The 22,434-nt window shown below is 47.0% G+C and overlaps 2 protein-coding genes across 2 annotated transcripts in view; one reads left to right on the forward strand and one right to left on the reverse strand.

Annotated features, from left to right (window-relative positions):
- The window catches only part of LOC120821055 (gamma-aminobutyric acid receptor subunit alpha-5), a 136,237-nt gene that overhangs the window by 57,234 nt on the left and 56,569 nt on the right, over positions 1–22,434 (forward strand). The window contains exon 5 of the mRNA XM_078099023.1: positions 4,124–4,240. The gene's annotated coding sequence lies outside the window, so the exon portion shown is untranslated. The remainder of the gene's footprint in view (positions 1–4,123; positions 4,241–22,434) is intronic.
- Positions 15,795–21,671, reverse strand: ndfip2 (Nedd4 family interacting protein 2). The gene is made up of 8 exons (XM_040179471.2): positions 21,325–21,671; positions 19,160–19,349; positions 18,916–19,046; positions 18,573–18,660; positions 18,213–18,337; positions 18,041–18,107; positions 17,824–17,931; positions 15,795–17,750 (listed from the first exon to the last, which is right to left on the reverse strand). Exons 1-7 carry the CDS (start codon positions 21,349–21,351, stop codon positions 17,828–17,830), a joined length of 732 nt encoding a protein of 243 aa, XP_040035405.1. The 5' UTR covers positions 21,352–21,671; the 3' UTR covers positions 15,795–17,750; positions 17,824–17,827.

The following is a 22,434-nucleotide window of genomic DNA, read 5'->3' on the forward strand; positions in this document are numbered from 1 at the left end:
CAAGGCCCAACCTGTGCTCACTTGTTTGTTATTCATCCCCAGCCTTTGACTGACTGATGGACTTTATAATTATCAACTTTCACACTTTTTTTGCAGCATCGTGGAGGAGGACGTGGAAACATAACAGGCGGAATCCCATTAGGGACGCAAAGGGGAGAGTTGATCTTGTGTTCTAGTTTTTTTTATTTAATTATTTGTCCAGTTGCAGGCCTCCTTTCTCCCTCCATTGTGTCAGCTGTGAATGAAGAGGGACTGGGTTGGGGGGGGGCTGTTAGGAAGAGGGGCCCAAAGGGTTAAAAGCATCACTTTGAATGACAAAGACTGAGCAGTTTACCCCTGTATTCAGCCCGGCATGCATTCATCCTGTTTTCAATAGTTGGGGGGGGGTTATTTTGGCTCCTCTTAGCTACCTGCTCCTACTTGGTATGCCCATAGGGAAGATGGTTGGACGTGTTGGAGAAAAATGAGCCGTTAAGACATGCGGTATATTATCAAAAGGGCATTTTCTTCACTCACAACTCGTCACGTCTCCACACAGTGATCCCATTCTGTCTGGAGCGGATCTTCCTAATTTGTCGCTGCTAGTCACAGCAAAACTCTTGGATTGAAAAGTGTTTGGACCCCCCCGGGTCATGGCAGGCCCTCTGTAAGGGTTCTGGATCCGAGTGAATTTGTCGGTGACACACTGTGCATTTCTTTCAGAAAAGTACATCCAGAAGGAAAAAAAATAAAAAACCTTGTTGGACTGCTTTTTAATCGGAATTATTTAACTTTAATAATGACTATGACACTGATTTATTCAACTGATTTATTTAACTTTAACTACCAAACTGTCAAAAAGGTTGGCAAGGATGAGTACGGCAAAGGACACAAACAAGATACATGGAGAGAGATTGTTTACCCGTCGCAGCAGAGAGTAGCAGCGGGGAGGGCGGGTTGGGGGGGGGGGGGTGAGGCGGAGGCCCCCCCCCCCCCCCCCCCCCCCAGAACGACTCTTTGTTGGTTTTAGCTGCCGTGGCCCCCGTGGCTCACGGCGGCCATGGGGCAGAGCGGCCTATTCACCCTGCTCACCAAGGCAGAACGCAGCACAGGACGACAGGAAGGAAGCGGGGCTGTTCTTCGTGGACGCATTGTCTCTCAGTCGGACGGCCGGGCTTAAGAACTCAAACAGCACTGAGGGGGGGGGGGGGGGCGGGGGGTGCAGAGAGGAAACGGAGGGTCGTGATGGACGGTTGGGCCGGCCTGTGAAAGCATAACTATTAAAGACACAAAGATCATAAAGCGATGAAATACCCAGCGCGGGATTTTACACGCTTCCACTCTCAGGTTATGTGGCTCTTACCAGTTTGGAAGTTAGAATTTATTCAGTTCAGAAATGCAAAACTTAACTCACAATGTGTTACTAAAATGTAATAACTGACTTCCTTATGTCCATGTGACTCTAAAATAAAGTGATTTAACTTCCTGTAAAAAGGTTTTATATTCCTTTCACTTGAACAAAATGAGACAGAAATGCAAGAGTGGATTCACTCAGTGAACACACTTTACACTTAATATTTTTTGAACAACAATCAAGGCAAAAGTTCTCGTAAGACGTATCCTCCAGAAGGTTTGCAGACTTTTCCACCGTGGTTTGTCATGTTCAATAGTGACACCCCCTCACAGATTTCACTCTCTCCAGCTTCTCCAATCGGCCACATCGGTTCAGAGGGGTCGAGTACGTGAAACAAGGCTGCGAAGAGATGCCACAAAACGTAGGTGTAAAAAAATAAGGAAAAAAAACAACGTACTCTCTTTTCTCAGAAGCGGAACTTTTCTTTTTATTTCCGACGTGGGCGGCGAGATCTAGTGCCTGAACCTTCACCACCTGACTGTGGTTTTACTTTCCATTCACTTTGTCCTCCGCTACTCTGGCTATGTATTCAGTCGAATTACATAAGCGCAAAAAAAAGCACCAGTTTTATTCCTGAATAAGTGACAACTGCCCCTGCTGCATGGACCTTAAACGGCAAACATCAAGTGGTCAAACTTCCTGTCCTACTCCAAACTTTTTTCTTTAGCATTTTCACATGTTGAAAACTTTTTTTTACAGAAACACCTTGCACACGCGGGTGTTTCTGTCGGCGTAATCGGGTCTCTCTCCCAGACAATGAACCCCGACTGGAGGCCTGAAGTCTAATAGCAGCACTTAACTCCAACCGAACACAGGAAGTTGGTTCATCTGCACGCGTAAGCGCACGCGCACACACACACACACACACACACAAAAACACAGAGTCGGTCCGCCGCTGACAGTCAGTGGATATTTGTTGGCGACACTGTGGCTGCAAGGCTCTTTGCAGCTTAGCGCCCAATTGTTGTTCCCCCAGATACGCACGCACATGTTCACACACACACACACAAGAGCTTAGAGCTTCAGTTGTTATCCTGAAAGGCAATCCTGATCCCTCTGCTACACAGTAGGACAGACGCATATAAAAAGAGGAATTAGTGCGGTCTGACAGCTCACTATAGCACATTGCATTTAGTGTGTGCACGTACGTGTGTGATGGTGGCAATTATGTGTGTGTGTGTGTGTGTGTTTTGGGAGGGTGGATGCATGTGTGTAATCACCAGCAGACTGAATTATATGGTAGGAGTTAACGTCCCATGACCAGAATAGCACCCATTTTGCTAGACAGATGTGACATATTCACACGCCGTGCAGACATAGCATTCAGTAGCATTACTAGCATTCGGTCATGGCCGCGTCGTCGAGCCCTCAGAGAATTAACTGGCTCATGAGCTATTTGCTAACTTTAAACCACGACATTTAGCTGAACGTTGCTCAAAGGGTCCTAAACGCTGACCGAAATAACCGCGGATTCACAAGATCGTTATTTTTCTGGGTACAACGGATTTTCATCAACAGATTTTTATGTAAATGTATTGATCCTTTGTGAATAAAGTAGTCCGAGGGACCTGAAAAAGGGTTTTCAGGTTGAGTCTCAGTAGGAGTTGCGAGATGACGATGGTTTTATCCCTCCAGGACCCTACATTGTGGTCAAATAAAATACAAGATATGCCTGTGCATGCTACACTGTTCTGTTTCAACAGGGGAAGCGTTGTAGTTTTACACACGGATGGCACTCACTAACAGGCAACAGGCAAATCTATTTCCATAATTGAGTATTTCTTGCCTTCTGGCCGCATTTGCAAGCCAGCTTCTCCTTTTCCAGGTGCCCCATTCACCTCACTGACATGATGTAAACCTCCACCTGAATAGTGTTATTGAGACCCGGATGACATTATTCAAATTGCAGCACAAGGAAGGAGGGTGAGGAAATTTGGAAGTCAAATTGACGCAGACATAACTGGAGCTGCAACCAAGAGCACTCGAGCGGAGTATACACACACACACACACACATGGCTCTGAAGGAAAGGAAGATGTAAAACCCTGTGAATTGAGTGTAAGATACTGAAATATAGCTTTAGACCTGCAGCCATGTGTTTGTGTTTCATCTCATTTGGTCTGTAGTGAATTCTGTGTAAGACGCGGGCCTTCTTGGAGCATGATTGCCTTTTTCTTAATTGTTTCAATGTGTTGGTGAAGTCTTTGTGAAAGCTGGTTGCCACTTTAGATTTATTTATTCATTATTTATATATAAATAGATGTATATTTGTATAAATAAAGTTATACATTCAACAAATCTGAAATAATAACGAATTATCAACATTTTATGATTAATTTTTCTGCTTAGTGACTTTTCCCCACTAAAAGACAAGTTGATATAATGGTCAGGATGAAATGCATTCCACTTTGAAATTGACAGTCTTCTGGTTAAATCTGAGCTATCTTATCTAGTGCTGGATCAGCTTTACAATCAGAGAATCTTTAACTGTGGCTTCACGCTGCTGCTTTTGACAACTCCAAATGACTCATCATTTACACAAGTTAACCACAAAATGCGTGCATGTGCATGCTCCACAGGAAGCGGAGAAACGCTTTACTGACAAACTGCCCTTGTGAAGCCTGCTGGTTGTTGTTTTTGAGTGCTGAAATGCAGCTGATTCTGAATTCTTATTTTTTATAGTGTGCTTCTTGATTTAAAAAAAAACTTCCCGATGTTCTCTGTGTTGCAGGAAATGGATCCCTTGAGTCCGCCAGGCAGCTATGAGAGGCCTACGAGCCTTTGGGGTCACCTTACCATGCACAGGTGCCGGCACGCTGACGAGCCCACGAGGACAGCCGGGCCAAAGGTGTGTGTACGCATCTGTGTGGCTATGTAGTGTGCACGTCGGAGCGCTCAAAAGTGTGCTTCCCCCGGCCTGAAGACAGAAATTTGTCAATGGCTGCAGAGATTGTGGCATACCTGGGATTCCTCTGGATTCCGAATGTTCAGTGACATGACAGAGGGGCATATGTGCCGGAGGGAGAGCCTCCCTGCCAAAGCTCTCCACTCTGCAATGGGCACAGGTGCAATATTTCACCAGATAAAGGCTCCTCTGTTTGGAGGAACATGCTGCTTCACAGCCATGTTGGAAATGTAGAGGCAGCTGGTGCAGGTGGCCATCGCCACATGACAAGAAGGTATCAATTCCACTTTGCAGGGTGACATATGGGGTCTAATTATTCAAAAACATTTTGGAGAAGCTTCTCTTGAAGATTCACTGTGAAATTTTAGATGTATGTTACTCCATTACCCTGTGCGTTACTCTGACTCCTTATGCTACTCTGTGACTCCTTACGCTACTCTGTAACTCACTATGCTACTCTGACTCCTTGCGCTACTCTGTAACTCCTTACGCTACTCTGTGACTCCTTATGTTACTCTGTGACTCCTTACGCTACTCTGTGACTCCTTACGCTACTCTGTGACTCCTTATACTACTCTGTAACTCCTTATGCTACTCTGTGACTCCTTATGTTACTCTGTGACTCCTTATGCCACTCTGTAACTCCTTACGCTACTCTGTGACTCCTTATGCTACTCTGTAACTCCTTACACTACTCTGTGACTCCTTATGTTACTCTGTGACTCCTTACGCTTCTCTGTGACTCCTTATGTTACTCTAACTCCTTACGCTACTCTGTGACTCCTTACGCTACTCTGTGACTCCTTATGCTACTCTGTAACTCCTTACGCTTCTCTGTGACTCCTTATGCTACTCTAACTCCTTACGCTACTCGGTGACTCCTTACGCTACTCTGTGACTCCTTATGCTACTCTGTAACTCCTTATGCTACTCTGTGACTCCTTATGTTACTCTGTGACTCCTTACGTTACTCTGTGACTCCTTACGCTACTCTGTGACTCCTTACGCTACTCTGTAACTCCTTACGCTTCTCTGTGACTCCTTATGTTACTCTAACTCCTTACGCTACTCGGTGACTCCTTACGCTACTCTGTGACTCCTTATGCTACTCTGTAACTCCTTACGCTTCTCTGTGACTCCTTATGCTACTCTAACTCCTTACGCTACTCGGTGACTCCTTACGCTACTCTGTGACTCCTTATGCTACTCTGTAACTCCCTACACTACTCTGTGACTCCTTATGTTACTCTGTGACTGCTTACGCTACTCTGTGACTCCTTACGCTACTCTGTGACTCCTTATGTTACTCTGTGACTCCTTATGCTACTCTGTAACTCCTTACACTACTCTGTGACTCCTTATGCTACTCTGTAACTCCTTATGCTACTCTGTGACTCCTTAAGTTACTCTGTGACTCCTTATGCTACTCTGTGACTCCTTATGTTACTCTGTAACTCCTTACGCTACTCTGTGACTCCTTACGTTACTCTGTAGTATATTTTACACCAATATTACGGTTCACTAGCTAAACGGTTTTCTAGCTTTAGGGAAATGTAAGTAGCTGCAGTGCAGCTTGTATTTTCTTACAAAAACACAATTACAATCTTAGTTTGACTCTAAGGTGTAGTAGTCGTTGCACATGTGGACCAGATGTTCTATAATTAACCTCTTATAAGGCTGAAGTGCATTTTGTCCTGATAAAGTCAGTTTGAGTACATGTTTTCAGAACGTACCGTGCGTTCCATCTCTGATTTGCTGGAGGCCACTAGACAGAGATTGCCTCATTGCAAGGACCCCAAAGTCAGAGAAAACATGCCGCACACTTAACATGTCATTTCACAGTGAGGCGTCTTAAGAAGTAGCGCTGCAGCTGGCCCATGGCCAGAAACAACAGCATTCCTTCAGCTCGGAATGTCTGCTTGATTAATATAGAAAACAGTCTCGCTTGAGCTCATTTGGTGTAGAGGTTTGTCCCTTTCCTGCCAGTTAAGATGCCTATCAAAATAACAATGCACCTCCGCAAGTACTTGACCATTAAAAGCCAAATGCATGTCTTAATATTATCAACTTTTAGATATATTCCAGACTCGCTGGATTAGGCAAGAGACGTATGAGAAGTAGCTTCTTGGTTGGGTCTCCTTGTAAATGGCCACTAAATCAACGTTTTGTAAAAGCAAAAGTCAAAATCAATGCTTAAGTCCCATGAACACACAGCCATTAACATTGCTGAATAACATACATGGGAGGGCTTGCCCCTTAGGAATTTTGTGTGCGCAGGTGACTGTGTATGCATGTATGTGTTGTTTGTGTGTGTGTGTGTTTGCCCAAAGAGGAAGTTCCTGTGGGGAGACGGCCTTAAGCGGAACACACACACACACACACTGCTGGAAAAGCTCTGGAAAACAACTTCCTGTGGTCAGCTGTGCTCAATGAACCTGAAGAAAGAAACCCTTACAGACCGAAACTCACTGTCTCTCTCTCTCTCTCTCTCTCTCTTACACACACACACACACACACACACACACACTGAACGACCCAGCCACGGTCTTAGCCGGGGCTTGGCTGTGACACAGAGGGAAAGGAGGATGAATGGGGCCCTCAGAGCTTTCAGTGTGTCGTGGTGGTGTAGCTTCACGCCTTGTGCAAGTGACAATGGATGTATTTTATGAAACAGTCACTGGAATCTGCATGAAATTACCACACGCAGCCGATCGCCGGGTCTGATTACACAAGTTGTCCCTTCTCCGGCACGGGGCACAGCCAATGAAATCAGCATGCCTTCTTGAGTTTAGCTTATTTAACGCTGTCAGACTATTAGGTTCAGTGGCTGCATTCAAGACGGAGAGCCAAAGCTGCCGAGTGATGAATTCTGTATTTTATAAGAGCAGGGGTCTCGCCCGTTTCACGTTCCCAGGGAAGAGAGCGTTGCCTTTAATCAACTCAAGCGGCAGTCGACGAATCACTCGGCCAGCTTGCACAATCATATTTTATATCAGTTGTCTCTTACTTTGTCTAATTTCATATTTTTTGGCACAATTTAAAAGTTTGGCCAAATTTGCATCCATTCTGCTGCAGCTTGGGGTTGCTGAGGCTTCATTATTAGTGCTTTAAAGGTTTATAACTAAAACTAGCTTAAGCTAACAATTTCTACCGCTTGTGCAGCCCCTTTTAGCTAGTTATTGTTGCAGTTTATACTGTACGTCTATCCAACCATATCTGCTACCTATGCAGTCATTTTAGCTTACCACTTTAACCATTTATCTATTGCTTATGGTCATTTCTAGTTCTGTTCTGTTTGCACGTTAATCATTTCAAGCACTAAATGGCAACAAAGGGGAGGGGTTCCATCTTCCTCGACATAAGACTTCCTCAACGGCACAGTAACGCATCTCGCCAATATGCATATGGATTGTGTCATAATGATCCGAGCAACACATGTTTCCACAAAGCCCTTTACTCCCTCCAGTCACAGCGTGCCCCAGTCGGTTAAGGTTTCATATTCAAAGTGGACACTTTGGCATGCGTAGCTTTTATTTTGGCCTCCCCTCTCTCTCCCCGTACGCACAATCGGCCACTATTCACCCCACTTGTATGTGTGAAAGGACAGGATGCAGAGAGGGCTCCAGCAGATTCACGAGTAGTTTGGCCATCAACAATGACGGGGATTGTTGATGGGCCGAGGAGCGAAAGGAGAGGTTGAGCGCGGGGGGGGCGTTTGTCACCGGGGGTTCTATACAGTACCAAGCGAGCCATGTTCCTGCGGAGAGGGTGGTGGGGGGGGGTTGTCATTGAGCATGTGTGGGAGGCCGTTGTGGGCTTGTCCCCGCAGCATCTCAAGTAGGTGGTTACTGTATGAAAAGTCATATGGTGCCTGTCGCTCATCAAACAACAACCGTGTTATTTGTCAACCTTCATGATGTCATCGCGGTTACTTTAAGCGAGGCTCGGGACTTCAGAACATTGAACGGAAGACCTGAGACAGACTCCGGGCACAAAGTTTGAAAGATGTTTTTGAGTTGCATTGTGGGAAATGTGTGAGCCAGCGTTTTATAGCCCGACTATAGCACCGATTTTTGTTTCAATCGGCCTCTGTGAAGACTTGTGTGCACAAGATCTCAGCTGTGGATTCAGTCCTGTCTCCGTCGCTTCGTGCTGCGGCAAACGGGCAAACGTTTCAGCCACATTTTGGCTTTGCAAGTTAAGATTTGTATTTGTTGGGCTAATCCGTTAGAAACAGAATCCTTTGACATATCGTGGGTGCGATGGCTTTTGGCCAAATAATAATTCCACCACTCTTTTCACTTCTTCATAGCCAGAGAAATTGTGTCTAGAATATTGTTGTTAGCGTCTCTGGAGCCCCCCCTCTGTGCAAAAGGAGGAAGTTACTCATCAAGAATCTGGTGTACCTGTGCCAAGCTAAGCTTCATGTTACTGCCTACCAACCCAATATCCTGTGTGTGTGTGTGTGTGTGTGTGTGTGTGTTTCTTGGAAAGTGGTGGACTACAGCTCATTCATGTTTAGCCTCAAACAGACACACACGCCATCGTAGACACACGCCGACACATATTCACACACACACACACACACTCCCATCACAAACAGACTGCACCTCTTTGAGGTGGCGCAGCGAGAGCAGTAAACGACGGCGTAAAGTTTGCTGTTGCTATCGACAAAGCCGCCTCTGTTCCTCATACAGACGCCCCCCTCCCCACACTTTTCATGCCTTCTCCCTCCTATATCCCCTCTCTCGCCTCTCTCTTTCTCTCGGTTAACCCCCTCCACCAGGCTCCATCCTCTCTCTCCCTCTCTTCCGTCGGCCTCCCTCCCTTTTCTCCCCCCCCCGCTCGCATTTCGGATGGGGGGCTGAAAGAGGAAACAGCGGCGATGTCTGTTTGTCAGGGCGAGTGCAGGCGGGAGACACTGCGGCAAAGGGACCATTTTTGAGAGTGTGTGTGTGTGTAGCGGCGTCAGGACTCGAGTGGCGTGTGGGCTCAGATGGGAGGAGGGCTTGGACTTTGAGGGATGCTTCGTGCCGTCAGTGGGGGGGTGCAGCTCGTGTTCAGGTGATGCAGGCCCGTCAGTGAGCGAAAACACTAATGAGCCCAACGTGTCTTTCTGCGATGTGATGTTGCATCTCTAGCGTTTCCCCCCCCCGTGAGTTAATGTCACGGCGGCGCCGCAGTGGAGCGCCGCTGGTAAATGTCAGCCTCTGACGTCACACCCTCACAATGGGAGAGAGAAGGGCAGCTTTTCAGCACCAAGAGAAAGCCGGCGGTTGACTCTACATCTCTAAACATGGGATGACGTTGGGGGAATTCACCTGTTGGTAGGAGAACATGTTGGTGTGAGAGGGAGGGGGCGGCAACAGGAAACATACATAAACAACAGCAGACTGAGTAGGTCTTCTACGCACCAAAGACCATCCTTCCCCACCTCGGCTCTGTGGTGCGATTTGGCATCTCTCAGCACTTTATTTGGGTTTTCGGGGGCCAGTAACTTTAAATGACTGAGCACTGGTTTTAATGCGGGACGTCCTGTGAGGACATTTGGCCATGCGGAGAAGTAAGCCAGCATTTCTTCACCAAAACAAGACAAAGACACAGGGCCAAGTCATCCGACTGGATGCTCTTAATTGAAGGATCCGGGGGAAAACAGGAGAAGGGCGGGGGGCGCGGAGGGTGGGGGGCGAGTAGATTGTAGGTCAGAATGTAAAGTTGGAATTAATTAGGGCCCATCGCGGGACAAATGAATGGCTCATTGTGACCACAGACAGACAGCGGGGAGGAACAATCCGGTCCTTGTGCTTCAAGTTCACCTCTCGGTGCCCCCCCACCCTCCCAGCCCCCTTCCTGCTCACCGAGTGCATGCACGGGTGATACTGCTTCAGCATGCAACGCAACGAGGAGAATGAATACTAATTCCAGAAAGTAGCATCCAGTCGTGTTTGATGGACATTCACACCCGGAGGGCGGTGCATTGATAAGTCATGTGTACACGTGTTACTTGTCGAGCAATGTGGGTTTTAGTGAGACTGAGGGCTCTGTTTGAACTCAGCAGAGGGGAGACTGGGACAGGCAGGTGGTTCTTATCTCTGTCAGACCTCGACACGGGGACACTCGCCGCATTGTGCTCTCCCTCTTTCTGTCACACGCACACGCAAACACACTCGAGCGCGGGCCGGCTGGCTCGCTACCAGCCATCTGCTGCCGAGGACGGGGGCCTCCCACTCTTTGGTGGTGATGCATGGAGTCTGGCTGCTGCTCGCCACCTCGCCTGGCAGTCACAAGTTCAGCACTTCATCATATAGTGGGTGGAACTCCAGCACCGATTGAGAGTTGGCCCCTGGTGGTGGAAATGACCTTGAAAGTCAGCGCGGTGACTTGGTTAGCGTGTCGGCCCGCTTCTTGGGTCCAGAGTGATCGTTGTCTCCAGAGGGTTCGTTAGCGTGAACGCCTCGGTGATGTTTTCTGCCAGCTCTACCGTGTAAGTTGGCGTTTGCCGTTTGGGCTGAAAGTATTTGTTTATCCCTCAGAGGCTGATTCATATGTGAAAGTTTGGCCCCTTTTCTGACGCTGATGCAACCAGGTCCAGGGTTGCTTCTCCCTGGCCTTAAAAGATCTACTCAATTCAGTCGTTGGAAACGAACCGGAGAGCATTTGCAAGTGAGCGGTGTTTATTAACGTGGATGTATGCATCACAGGGCCTGTCGCACATCCCCTCCCCCCCCTTGACATCTTGATAAGTGGAAAATTGGGCCTGGAAACGCAGCCGGAGAAGGTTTACGCAGTCTCTCCACACTGCATAATTGCGGCCTCAAAACTGTCCGTAATTAATCTTTGAGAAAACTTGTCAAATTATTAATAGGGCCCTTAAGTGATGGCCCTGAAAGGAGGCCACTGTTCGGGGGGATGGAGGAGAGGGAGCAGGAGCTTTTTGTTTTTTTTCGGAGGGGCTGTTTACTGTGAAAACACGAGGAGGTCGCTCGCTCCCCGGGAGTTCCGCACGTCAAGGCTCTCCACACACGACGGGCGTTAAAGGGATGGTCTCTCTCCAGGAGCCCCAGGGCTCCAAAATGTCAGCGGGAATGAAGTGAGCCGCTCCGCCGAGACTAAATGGACGGTATTTTTTTGTCAGCGGTCCGTCGCTTGTGTTCAGATGGACGTTTTTGTATTCCAACATATATTTCAGTTCAGTTACACAGAAACGAATCCGTAAGGAAGTTCGGCGTTTGTGTGCTGCTCGACTTTTATGAGCAGAGTGAATTTCCGTTAAGTGAGTAATATAAGTGAACAACTCAGCGTCTGCAGCACTTTGGCTCTTAGTATTCTCTATAGTCAATTTTGCATCACTCTCTTTCGTCGGCGAGGAAAATAATGACATGCTTGAGCACAGTTCTGCTCCGGCGGAGGAACAAAATGAGAGCAAAGGACTCAATGAGGGAAATTGCTGCATACTGCAAATGAGAAGCAAGCAAGTTCCATGTGGTGCAAATGTCCTTATCAGGTCAATTCCCCCGTGCATAAAACTCCAGAGGGTTCAGTGAATACCGAGGCCAGAAGATTGCATTTGTTTTTTTAATTAGCAAACAAATCAAGAGTTCTTCTTTCTTGTCAGTGAAATTTGTAGTCCTGTGCAGTCGGCGGGTCCCTTTCTGTTTGCCATTGAAGTCATCCGGGCTGCGCTGAATACGAGACACGAAGACGAGACACGACGCAGGCCCACATCCCCCCTGCCAACTGTCTCCGTGTCATGTGACTTTGCGCGGATTAATGAGCGGTGGCGTCGTCTGGGATATTACTCCTCCACCGGTGCACCAGGTGGCCCCCGCGGGAGAATGTCAATATTTGCCGACGTTGGGATGCACCAGTGTGTGCGTGTGTTGGAAACGCAGTGCGACGTGGGAACAAGGGATAAATGGTGCAGAAGTCAAACAAGACATTAAAAAAAAAAGAGAGAAAAGGCGCGGCGAGATTGGGTGTTGGAATATATACGCGGCTCTGAGGTTACGTTTAAGTCACCATCCATATTTAACGGGAGGAGAAAGAAGGATTTTGTTTGTTTTCTAATTGTTTTGGGGGAAACATATTTAACACACAACAAGAGCTAAATGAACAGTTAACAGTGAGTCGTTTGAACTCGCTTCACTGTGTCTTTAGAGACGTGGATCTAGTCCTTTTTCTGTGTCATTAATCCTGAATGGGGGGGCTGGGGGGGTTGCTTTACAGGATTTTACAAGAAAGTAAACGCAGCAATGCAGGACGCACCCACCTACACATCCCTTACACGGCACCCTGCGACTGGAGAGCTCTTCACAAGCCCTCGAGAAATGCCTTGTTCTCCTTTAAGAGATCACCTGCAGGCCTCTCTGGAGGTTTCACTACAGAACCTCTGCGCGCCTCTTGAAATGTCACAGGCCCCACGTCTGACACTCGACAGCAGACAGGTACGTGTCCTGGAAGCCGCGCCGGGGCCCGGGGCCCCGCCGTTTCAAGTGTCTCCTCCAGGAAGGAGGCGTGTGTGAACATGCCAATGGCAAAAAAACTCAAAAAGAAGCAGAACACGCAGACGTTGTGTTGTGCCGATTACACGTTTCCTCACTTGGTGGTTCGGAAATATTTTCTTCGCATGGAATCCCAGAGGAATTGTAGAAATAATCAGCTCAAACTTTAAAGGAGTAGTTCGACATTTTTGGCTTTCTTGCAGTGATCTGCTCAAGGAGATCAGTGTTTGTGACTTGTGCAGCTGCAGCCAGGGCTTTTAGAACATTTTATTGTAAGCACACACGCATATCTGTACATGGAAAGAGTCACATTGGGTCCGATCGCTACAGAGATTCGTCTATATTTAAATGGGGTTCATTGCCTTTTGATATGTGTAGAGATTCAAGATTTATGATGTGTTAATAAGTCAATTTTATTTTTTATTTGGAGAGCCTGCAAGTTTCCTCCTGTTTCCAACTAGGTTTTGAACCAGTGCACTTACAAATTGTCGGACCAAATGTGTAAATTATTCATTTCATTGATCACTGCATTTACTTTTGCTCTGAAACTACTTCATTTAGCACACAGGAAAGTGTGGCTATAGAGGAGCCGTTGGCTATCATTAGAAACACACACACACCGGAGAGCTGGTGGCTGAGCACGGTGGAACACACACACACACACACGCACGCACGCACGCACACACACACACGCGCGCGCGCTGGGCTGTAGCTCGGCAGCGGGGGCCCTCAGACATGCTGTTGACAGAGATTATCAGCACTGTTCCCCCGGCTGTCTTTCTCCTCCCGCATGTGACAGAGTTTGCTCTGAGCGGCCTCCACCTGGTCCGGCGGGGAGCGGGAGAGGAGAATGAGCTCCGAGACAGGAGAAGGCCTCATAAAGGGAAACCGTTTGCAAACCGGAAGGGAGTTATGTAAATAGGTCAGTCATTAATGCCGTCTGAAAAAGAGAGGAGGCCAGATTGGGGGCCAGAGGCAGGCGGGTAGGCGGGTAGGGAACATAAAGCCATTATGTGAACAGGCTTCTCTGTTCAACACGGCTCCTCTTTCCTCTCAATCTTTCTCTTTTTGTTTCACGGCCTTTAATTAAAAGCTAATATCAGCGATAGGTGTTCACTTCTTAATCTCAAAGCGGTCGTAACAGCAGGAGGGCTTCCCTCACTGCAGCACCGCTCTGTGATACCGCGGCTTTCCTCACTATGAAATGAAGGGCTTTTTTAATCCTGTGTCTGCTGGAGCCAGGAGACGGCTTGGGGCTTCTGAGGGTTCACCGGCGGGGACGGAGGCTCTCCTCACAGCCGGGCCAGTGCTCCAGTCGGGTCTATCCAGTTCACCCGTGAGGTCCGGATTGGTGGCAATGTTTTTCTGTTTATTACTCTCCACTCGAATGCAACCGCCAGGAGATGTCACAGCTGGCCAATAATCTGAGGCGCAGAAGGCAGGGATTGGATCTAGATCTCTGATGTTTTTTTTTTTGCTATGTTTACCTAAAAGATGGGTGATCTCATTAACCCTTAACCATCAGACTGTAACATTTCCATTAGACTAGATTCTGGTTGATTCAATCCTGTAGGTGAGCGGGACGCGGGCGCCTGGTGCCTCCTTGTGGTGAAACACGCAATTGAGCCCACTGTTAAGTGCTGAATAGCAAATAAATGAACTTTACACCCGATCAACGTGTTTTCAGTGGATTTCAAGTTTATTTTTAGCATTTAGCTCAAAGACACTGCTGTGTACATGTGACTCACAAGGCTGCTTGCAGGCCTGTAGACTCCTAGTTTGCACATAACTAGTTAAAAAGTTCAAATCTAAGACAACCATCATCAGATAGATGTTTGGCACTATGGTGCCAGATATTATGTCTCATTTGTCTCTCTCGTGGCCAATCACGTGTAACCTTAATGTCGAGGCCGAGACAGAGACTCCACATGTTTGTCTTCCCCCCCGACCAGCCGTGTCTCCTCACATCAAACTGAGCTGCTGGTTGTGGAAGCAGAGAGGCTCCAGCGGACGGCCTGAGGCACTGGGCTGTGGACACGGGGATCTAGCAGGGAGCAAAAAAAGCAGTGCTGAAGAGCCTCCGGTTTATATTTGTCAAACGCTGCCGAGCGCGGCCGCTGATTTCGGATCAGCGGTAAGGCCACGCCACCAGTTAAAGTTTGATAGATCTACACGAGTAAAATGGGACACAAATCGCCACTGTAGCCAAGCTGGCTTCCAGAGAGAGTAGATCATAAAAATAAAACAACCGATCTCCACTGAAATGAGAGGAGTTTGAATCAATATTTTAGAATACTTTCACTTTTAGATTTCACACATGAACTGATAATAAGGTGTCATCAGAGACCAATCAATTTGAATGATCCACCTCTGCCCCCTCACTTGAACACTTGAACAATATTAATGATGCCTCACGGATACTGCTGAGAAATCACTTTCTCACTCAAAAGTCATGAAACGTGTATTAAATATAAAGGAATTTATTTGTCGGATAATAAAAGCTAAACCGAGGTCATCCCAAGGGCTTTGACCCTTATGAAGAAAGAGTGCTGCGGAGCCGCTGAGAAGGAAACCAGCCAGTGGAAGTTTACGTAACCCACAAAGACGCAAGCAGCAGTGTTTGGCTCCATCTAGTGGATCCTACTGGCAGCGCTGTGAGCGGAGTACACCAACAACCCGTTGACGTTTAGCATCTGTAATGTTTGCTACGGTCACCACCTCAGGTCAGCGGGTTAGCAAGGAAGTAATACGGCACAGAATGGACATTGAAGCTGCGTTAAGGTCGATTTGCCACTGAGTGTTATATGGATCCAACCAGCTTGCCCGAGAGTTCCACTGATTTAATCCACAGCGTGTTGCATTTCAGAAGATGTGTCAGCAGAAATGGCATACAATATTTAGAACTAGTGTTTTAATGAGTGTAGATTCACATTATTTTAGAATGAGGCCTTCATATCCATATACCCCCAAAAAATCTAAAATAAACAGAATCCAACATTAAACGTCAACGATAGGCTTTTGAGCTTTATTGGCATTTTTGCAAGAAATCAATTAGTTTTAATTACAAGGATCTTTAATTACAAGGATCATCAAAAACTTTTTATGATGTCTTAATCTTCATACTTCATTTATGTTCAAACAAAGAAAAGTCATTGTACTAGATTAGTCCTGATCATTCAGGGGGATAACTCATGCAGCTGAGCTCTAATTATTGACAGACCTTGATATTACTGAAAGAGGCTTTAGTCGGATATGAGCAGGTGCAACAGAAGAAAACAGATTATTCTGAAAGCGATTAAACAAGTTACACAATAACAACTTTTAACATTTTTAAGAATAAAAAAAAGTGCAAAAACTGTCCATTTGGGATGATTTAAGAATTCCAGTTGTAAAACTTTGATGACTATGATAAATTCTTTTATTTCTATCCACCATATAAAATTAAGCAGATTCATAAATCATACTGTACAGAAGTTCTTCAAAGTGCAAATATTATGAATTGGCATAAGCTTTTATATACATCTCATTTAATGGATGAGAAAAATAATCAAACAAAGTTTTCTTTTCTTTTCATCCAGCAGGCTCCATTTACCCTCCACGACCGTGAAGCAGATACTCTTCTTACTTTATCACACATAAGAAACCTTCCTAAAAAGAAATCACCGAAAGCTTCTCGCTCCAAGAGAAGACCATTAGACTCTAATCATAACTAAAATCCCAAAGAGGGAGAGATATCCATGCCATCTCAAAACCATGCACACCATGTCACATTTTAAGAGCTTTTATTGCATTTTCCTCTGATTTATTGGCAATTAAAATCATTTTGTTGGCAAGTGGTCACTGCGCGCGCACACACACACACACACACACATACAGACACACACACTGCGGCGTGTTCAGTGAGCACCTCTGGGAGGGACTATTTGCCTAACCCACGATCACAGGACATTACAGATGACTCGGTCGCATACAACTCTTTTGTTGTTTTGCAAAGAGCTTCACTCAAGGCCTTCCTTGATGAGGAGCCCACCTCCACACCGGGGCCCCCTCCGACCGATCGGACCGGCGGGGACCACGGGGGTAGCGTTTGTCAAATAAGACATGGCGAAGAACTACATTTCTGGTAGTTTGGCGGACGCTTTTCTCACTCTCTCTGATTCAAACTGAGAAAACGTGAGAAGTGTTTCAGCGACCGTCTGCGCCGCCCTCATCCAGGAGCCTTTGGTTCAAAGACACCCAGAGCTTCGGGGTCTGTGAGCTGTAAACGGATAACGCGTGTCTGCCCCGTCTCGCACCTCGAGATGAAAGTCTTCCACGTTCACTCTCGGCTTGCAGATTTTTCTTTAAAGGGGCCGAAGTGGAAGTAAAGGGCGCGGAGCTGCTACATCACTGTTAAAATAAGACTGGTAGAATGTGGAATGACGAAGCTAGTGCTAAAGAAAAAAAAGTGCTGCAGCTAGAACAGGATGCAAAGCCGGAGGGGAGGTCTGAATATCAGAGGCTGGGAGTGGGCTTCCACTTCATGCTCTTTTTTTTCCTTTTTGAAAAGTTCCAAAATGTTTACAGAAAACACAACAGCAACGTTTGTGTTTCCTTCATTGAAGTCGTGTCATTGTGCTTTCATTTAACGTCCCTGCGACTGCTCATTTTTTGTTCGGCTGAATTTGCCTCATTTAACTACGGTACATTAAGTGCGTTGTATCAGGACGGGGAAAAAGAAGAAAAAAAACAAAGCCAGAGAAGAGATCTGCTAATCAAGGACTTGGTACTCGATGGAGGTTTAGAAGTTGAGAGTAAACCACGTTCTGCTTTTAATGAGACTGGTAACACTTCCTCCCTACGCCTGTCCTTGGTTCCTTCGCTGTCTCCTCTCTTTTCGCTGCAAGGCCTGTCGCTCGGGTCATTCGAGGGGAGGGGGCTCGGGCTGGGAAGAATGGCGATGCTGTAGAAACCTGCAGGAGATCATCATTAGGACAAGCGGCGGCCTGCCGTTTGTTCTTCTTTCAAAAGGAGCGTGCACTTTACCTTTTTAGTAGAGGAAGAAGAGGCGCGTTCTGTGAGACGTGGCCATGTTCTCTGACATGTTGCGCACTTTAAGATAGTTCACGAAACCCCTGAAGAACAGCAGGAGACCTGCGGGGGGAAACGCACAGTTGACTTCTCAGCAGACCTCCACCTAGAGCAACTACCACAAGGTGAAGGACCTCATGAGGAAACGCGTAACACAACTACGGCGCCTCACCGAGCAACAGGAAGATCCACCACAGCCAGTATTGGCCATTGAAGTATCCAGTGAAGTAGTCGGAGAACTAGAGAGACAAAGAGCAACTTTAAGTACTGTTTTTTGTCACCCCTCCCCCCCATTCAATTTAACTTGGCAAAGCTGTGAGGGGAGAAGACGGCCGTAAACGTACCCTGACGATCAGAATCCACTTGATGAGGGACAGGCCGAAGCCGCAGATGGCGCCGTAGCGTCCCGCGATGGTATTGGTCAGGCAGAAGGACAGGCAGAACCCAATCCAGTTGAACAAGAAGGCCACTGGGGGTGGGGAGTGGGGATGACAAGCACGAGTACACTTTGCTTTAACTCGGCTGTAACTGTTTTTTTTCTTCTAATTCAAGCACTTTGGGAATGTACGAGTGATTAGGAATCCTTTAGCTTACTGCAGAAGGATTCCCGTTAGCGGAACATTAGAATCACGCTGGAAAACAATGACTCCCGGCTCAGATTTTTGACAGACGCACCAAAGCCGCTAACGGGAGGCGGGACTTACTGAAAAAGGCCAACATGAAGATCCCATCGTTGCCGACGCGCAGCTGATCAGCGTCGCTGAAATCCTCTCGGGGAGGGAATTCGTCATCCTGCACTCACAGACGGACCATGTTGAGCTTAACACTGGGCAACATTGACTTTGTCCCTACATGTGCGGTTGGGTGGGGCGCTGAAATGTGGCGTGCTGTGAGGCCGACCCACACCAGCGTTCTAATACTATGATGTAACCCGGGTCTGAATCCAGAGCGCTCCGGTAGACTTTGGTCAAAAGGAGCCGACAAGACGGAGGGGAAATGATGATGTGAGGAGCACGTTTGTGAGCGGGGATTTTTTTTTGTCCTCACCAGTGGCATCACCTCCACGGCGGTGGTCGCCATGGCAGCCGCCTTGGCCTTCTCCGCCTCGTCATATGTGGGCAGCGAGGTGGCGACGCTGTACGGCGGAGGTACCGGGAAGTCCACCCGGTAACTAGTCTCTGTGGGGACAGGGAGGGGGGGACTCGGTCACAGAAATCCAGTTTGAGCCGAGAGAGTGCACCTTCAGGGAGCCGGTAGCTGGACAAATTGGGAAAATGATTTTGGGGCGTACCTGGCGCTGCAGCAGCCGCTCCCTGTTCGATGGAGGCGTAAGGCGGTGGAGGTGCATCCGCCTCCTCCTGAGTGCCTGACGCCGCCGGGCCGACTTGGGCCTGGCTGGACATACTGGCCTGGGCAGCGGCAGAAGTGCACGGCTGCTCTTCGCTGGTGGAGGCCTCTGAAGAGTCCTCCTCGTTGTGCAACTGGAGGAGAAGATGAAACAGGGATGGTGGGTGGGGGGGGGTTAGATGAATCCAGCAGATCTGATCCAGTCAGCCAAAAAGTGTTGCTGCTGCAGAAGACGTTTGCACTCTAAATTTGGTGTTTTCTGCAGAATGGAGCAAGTAAAAGCACGACATGTTAAGAAGTAAAGGAAGTCAAATATGGCCATTGCAGTGGGGAAAAGCCCGACATCAGCACTGCTTTCTGACCGCAGCACTAATGTCAAGTAGTTATGTAACCAAATGAGATTTGCGCAATCCGTTTGTTTGTCAGCACAAGATGGGGGTTGACCTGGGCAACACGCTTCACAGATATCCATCACGGGTTTATCATTGCTCATTTGTGGATGTTTTACGCTCTGTATTTGTGTTGTGTAATTACCCCTCTGTGCAGTACTTTTTTTTTTACTGGCTGTGGCCAGGTCTACGATTTCCGTAGTATCACTACTGCTACTGGGAGAAGTGTGCTGGAATAAAAATGGCCGCGTTACATTTTTCTGCTAGGACGCATGAGACTTGGCCGGCGTGTCAACAAAGGGACGTCTCTGGGGAATCGATACACATGCTATTGGTTGGTGAGCGTCCCCGCGGCAGTCTCGAGTACTTTTGCCAGACGTTGGAGCCGCGCTCCTTCTGGAATCACAAAGGGACGACGGGAGCGGGGCGGTTAAAGAATGGTTGGTGGGAAATCTGCGTGGGCCCTTGAGAAAGTTACCCTGATCGCAGGCAGTGTGGCTTTTTTGTTTTGTATTCTCCATTATCAGGTCAACACTAGACAACACAAACGCTTCGATACCCAGAATTAACAGATAAACGCCCACGGATCACCCGAGTGTTATGATGCATACCAAGTATTATCATACGCCGTCTCAATGTGGCCGTGAAACTCATTTTCAAACAACCAAGTGAAGCAGATAAGCGGCGGCGCTCCGACTCGGTTTCTAGAACACAATGTCCAAGCCCGTATGAAACGGTACGCTGTTATTCTGCTCAGTCGTGTTGATAAACCAAACATCACAACCCTGTTAGAGCCAAATGCCTTCATGCATTTTGCAGTTTTTGTTTCGGTTCAAGTAGGTTGGAAGGTATTTATGCCCGTCATAATGATGAGCTGTGAAGTTTATAATCACATGTCAAAGAGGAGAGTTCAGCGAAGCAGAATGTTTTGTGTTGGTAAATCGGTTGTTGTGGTAAAACACCACCGCAAATTGGGAAACACCCTTTTTAATAACCGCGTCCATCATACTCAGACTAAAAACTCTCAAGTTACTACTAAAAAAGAACACCAAGTGGACATCGTCTAAAAGGAAATGTCTTGGTACATTTGTTTAGATTCTTGATTCTCTTGTTGTTAGATTTGCTTCGGCTCACACTGAAACCAGAGGGATCGACAGCGCAAAGCTGACTGATTACAAAATATCTTAGGCACTGATTTTAAATCAAATGGGAGCAGCTGACGCATGTTTAATGCCCCAATATTCACTTATTTTGACTCAACAGCCACATAGCATTAGTTCTATTATTGGGAACCTTAATTTGATTTGTATATATTCCCATTAATAACTAACTGAACTTCCCAATGAGATTATCTGCTAGGACCGATGCAACACGGTCATACGTCTGTTATTAACGAACCCCCCCAGAGACGGATCCACCGCGCGTGTGACGCACTTTAACCCGAGGTCAACTTTTAGGGCCTACGAGATAACTCGGGCTAACGTTAGCCTAGCCGATGCGGAAGTGCCACAACAAAAACCCTTTGGAGGATTTACATTTAAACAGAATTACAGCCGGAAATCAAACGTATTTTGCGTGTCTACGTCGCGTAACGCGTTCTAGTCGAGTAGCCATAGAAATAATAAGTTGTATGTATATAGATAATACAAAGGCAAGGCCCCGTTTCCTGTGACAGGCCAGGATACGAGACGGTGTTTTGATGCTGCCGGCGCTCACTCACCACTCGGTACCGGCTGGCTGGGTCCATCCCGACGAGATCCAGCCGCAGAGCAACCGGCGGAGAAAACCAGCGGGGGGCTCCGAGGAGAGACGCCGAGCGGGGAACGATAGGATGCGGAGCGGAGGCAGAGACGGCTGCAGTCTGCGGTGCGCTCGATCAGAAAAACCCCACCGTGTGTCCGTTGAAGCGTTGACAGGGAGTCAAGCCGCCCGCGCGGCCTCACACTTCCCTTCAGATACTCCAAAATAAGACGTCTGAAGAAGGGGATTCCATTTTATCCCACCACAGAAAGGACACCATAGTGATAATCTGTTCATTACTGGCGACATTTGAAATCCGGGAGCTCTGCCTTCGAACGTTTAGTTGCGCAGTAGTACAAAAGTAATTAATATATGATTGCACTTATAGAATAGCATTACATTGAATCACACTTAGTAACCTTATCACATCTTCATAATGTCAAGTTCAGGTTCGCTAAAGTAGGTAATTAAAGCTGCATTATGTGTTGTGTTTAATATGCATTTGTGTATGTCTTGTACTATATTTTGCTCATACATATCACTATATTTCCCTAAAGTAGCCTAAAATGTAAATACTTAATTGAAGAACAACTACCTTTTAAAACTGTTGTAAAGTACAGTGCTTGAGTAAATGTAAAAGTACAATATAGTGTGTAGAGTGTCCTGGAGGTTTTTGTGAATCTGATGAATTCTGTAGAATCGATTTTTTAAGGTGTAATACTTTTGTGTTCCCATGTATGGGGAAATACATTACTATTAAATCACAACCTGTTCCTTATATTCTTTTAAAAGCTAGTTTGACGGATTCAGCAGTTTTCTTTTGAAGGGCGATTCCCCTCATTTCTGCGTATTACTCTGACTGTGGCTAACTTGATGGGGATGGTTGTTCACGGAAATCCATGGATTGAGAAAGCGTGATGACGCAAATGCTCTTTCAAAACTGCAGAAATTAGCCACTGGGTGGAGCCAAAATCCACCCAGTGACGTCACTGAACCACGGCGAGCTGCTGCACACAGAACGTACATCTGGCCTTGTATGATTTGTGTTAAAAGAACAAAGAGTTTTTCTGCAGCTTTCAACCTCACCATG

This window comes from Gasterosteus aculeatus, chromosome 1, assembly GCF_964276395.1.
Source record: "Gasterosteus aculeatus chromosome 1, fGasAcu3.hap1.1, whole genome shotgun sequence".
Classification (NCBI taxonomy): Eukaryota; Metazoa; Chordata; class Actinopteri; order Perciformes; family Gasterosteidae; genus Gasterosteus; species Gasterosteus aculeatus.

What these genes read in the sequence shown, in the direction of transcription:
- ndfip2 (XM_040179471.2), bottom strand. Translation starts at nt 21,351, where the DNA reads ATGGACCCAGCCAGCCGGTACCGAGTG. An exon ending in AGCGGCTGCTGCAGCGCCAG is followed by an intron (nt 19,047 to 19,159) that starts GTACGCCCCAAA and finishes CTGTCCCCACAG; the next exon opens with AGACTAGTTACCGGGTGGAC. An exon ending in CTTCATGTTGGCCTTTTTCA is followed by an intron (nt 18,338 to 18,572) that starts GTAAGTCCCGCC and finishes CCCCACCCCCAG; the next exon opens with TGGCCTTCTTGTTCAACTGG.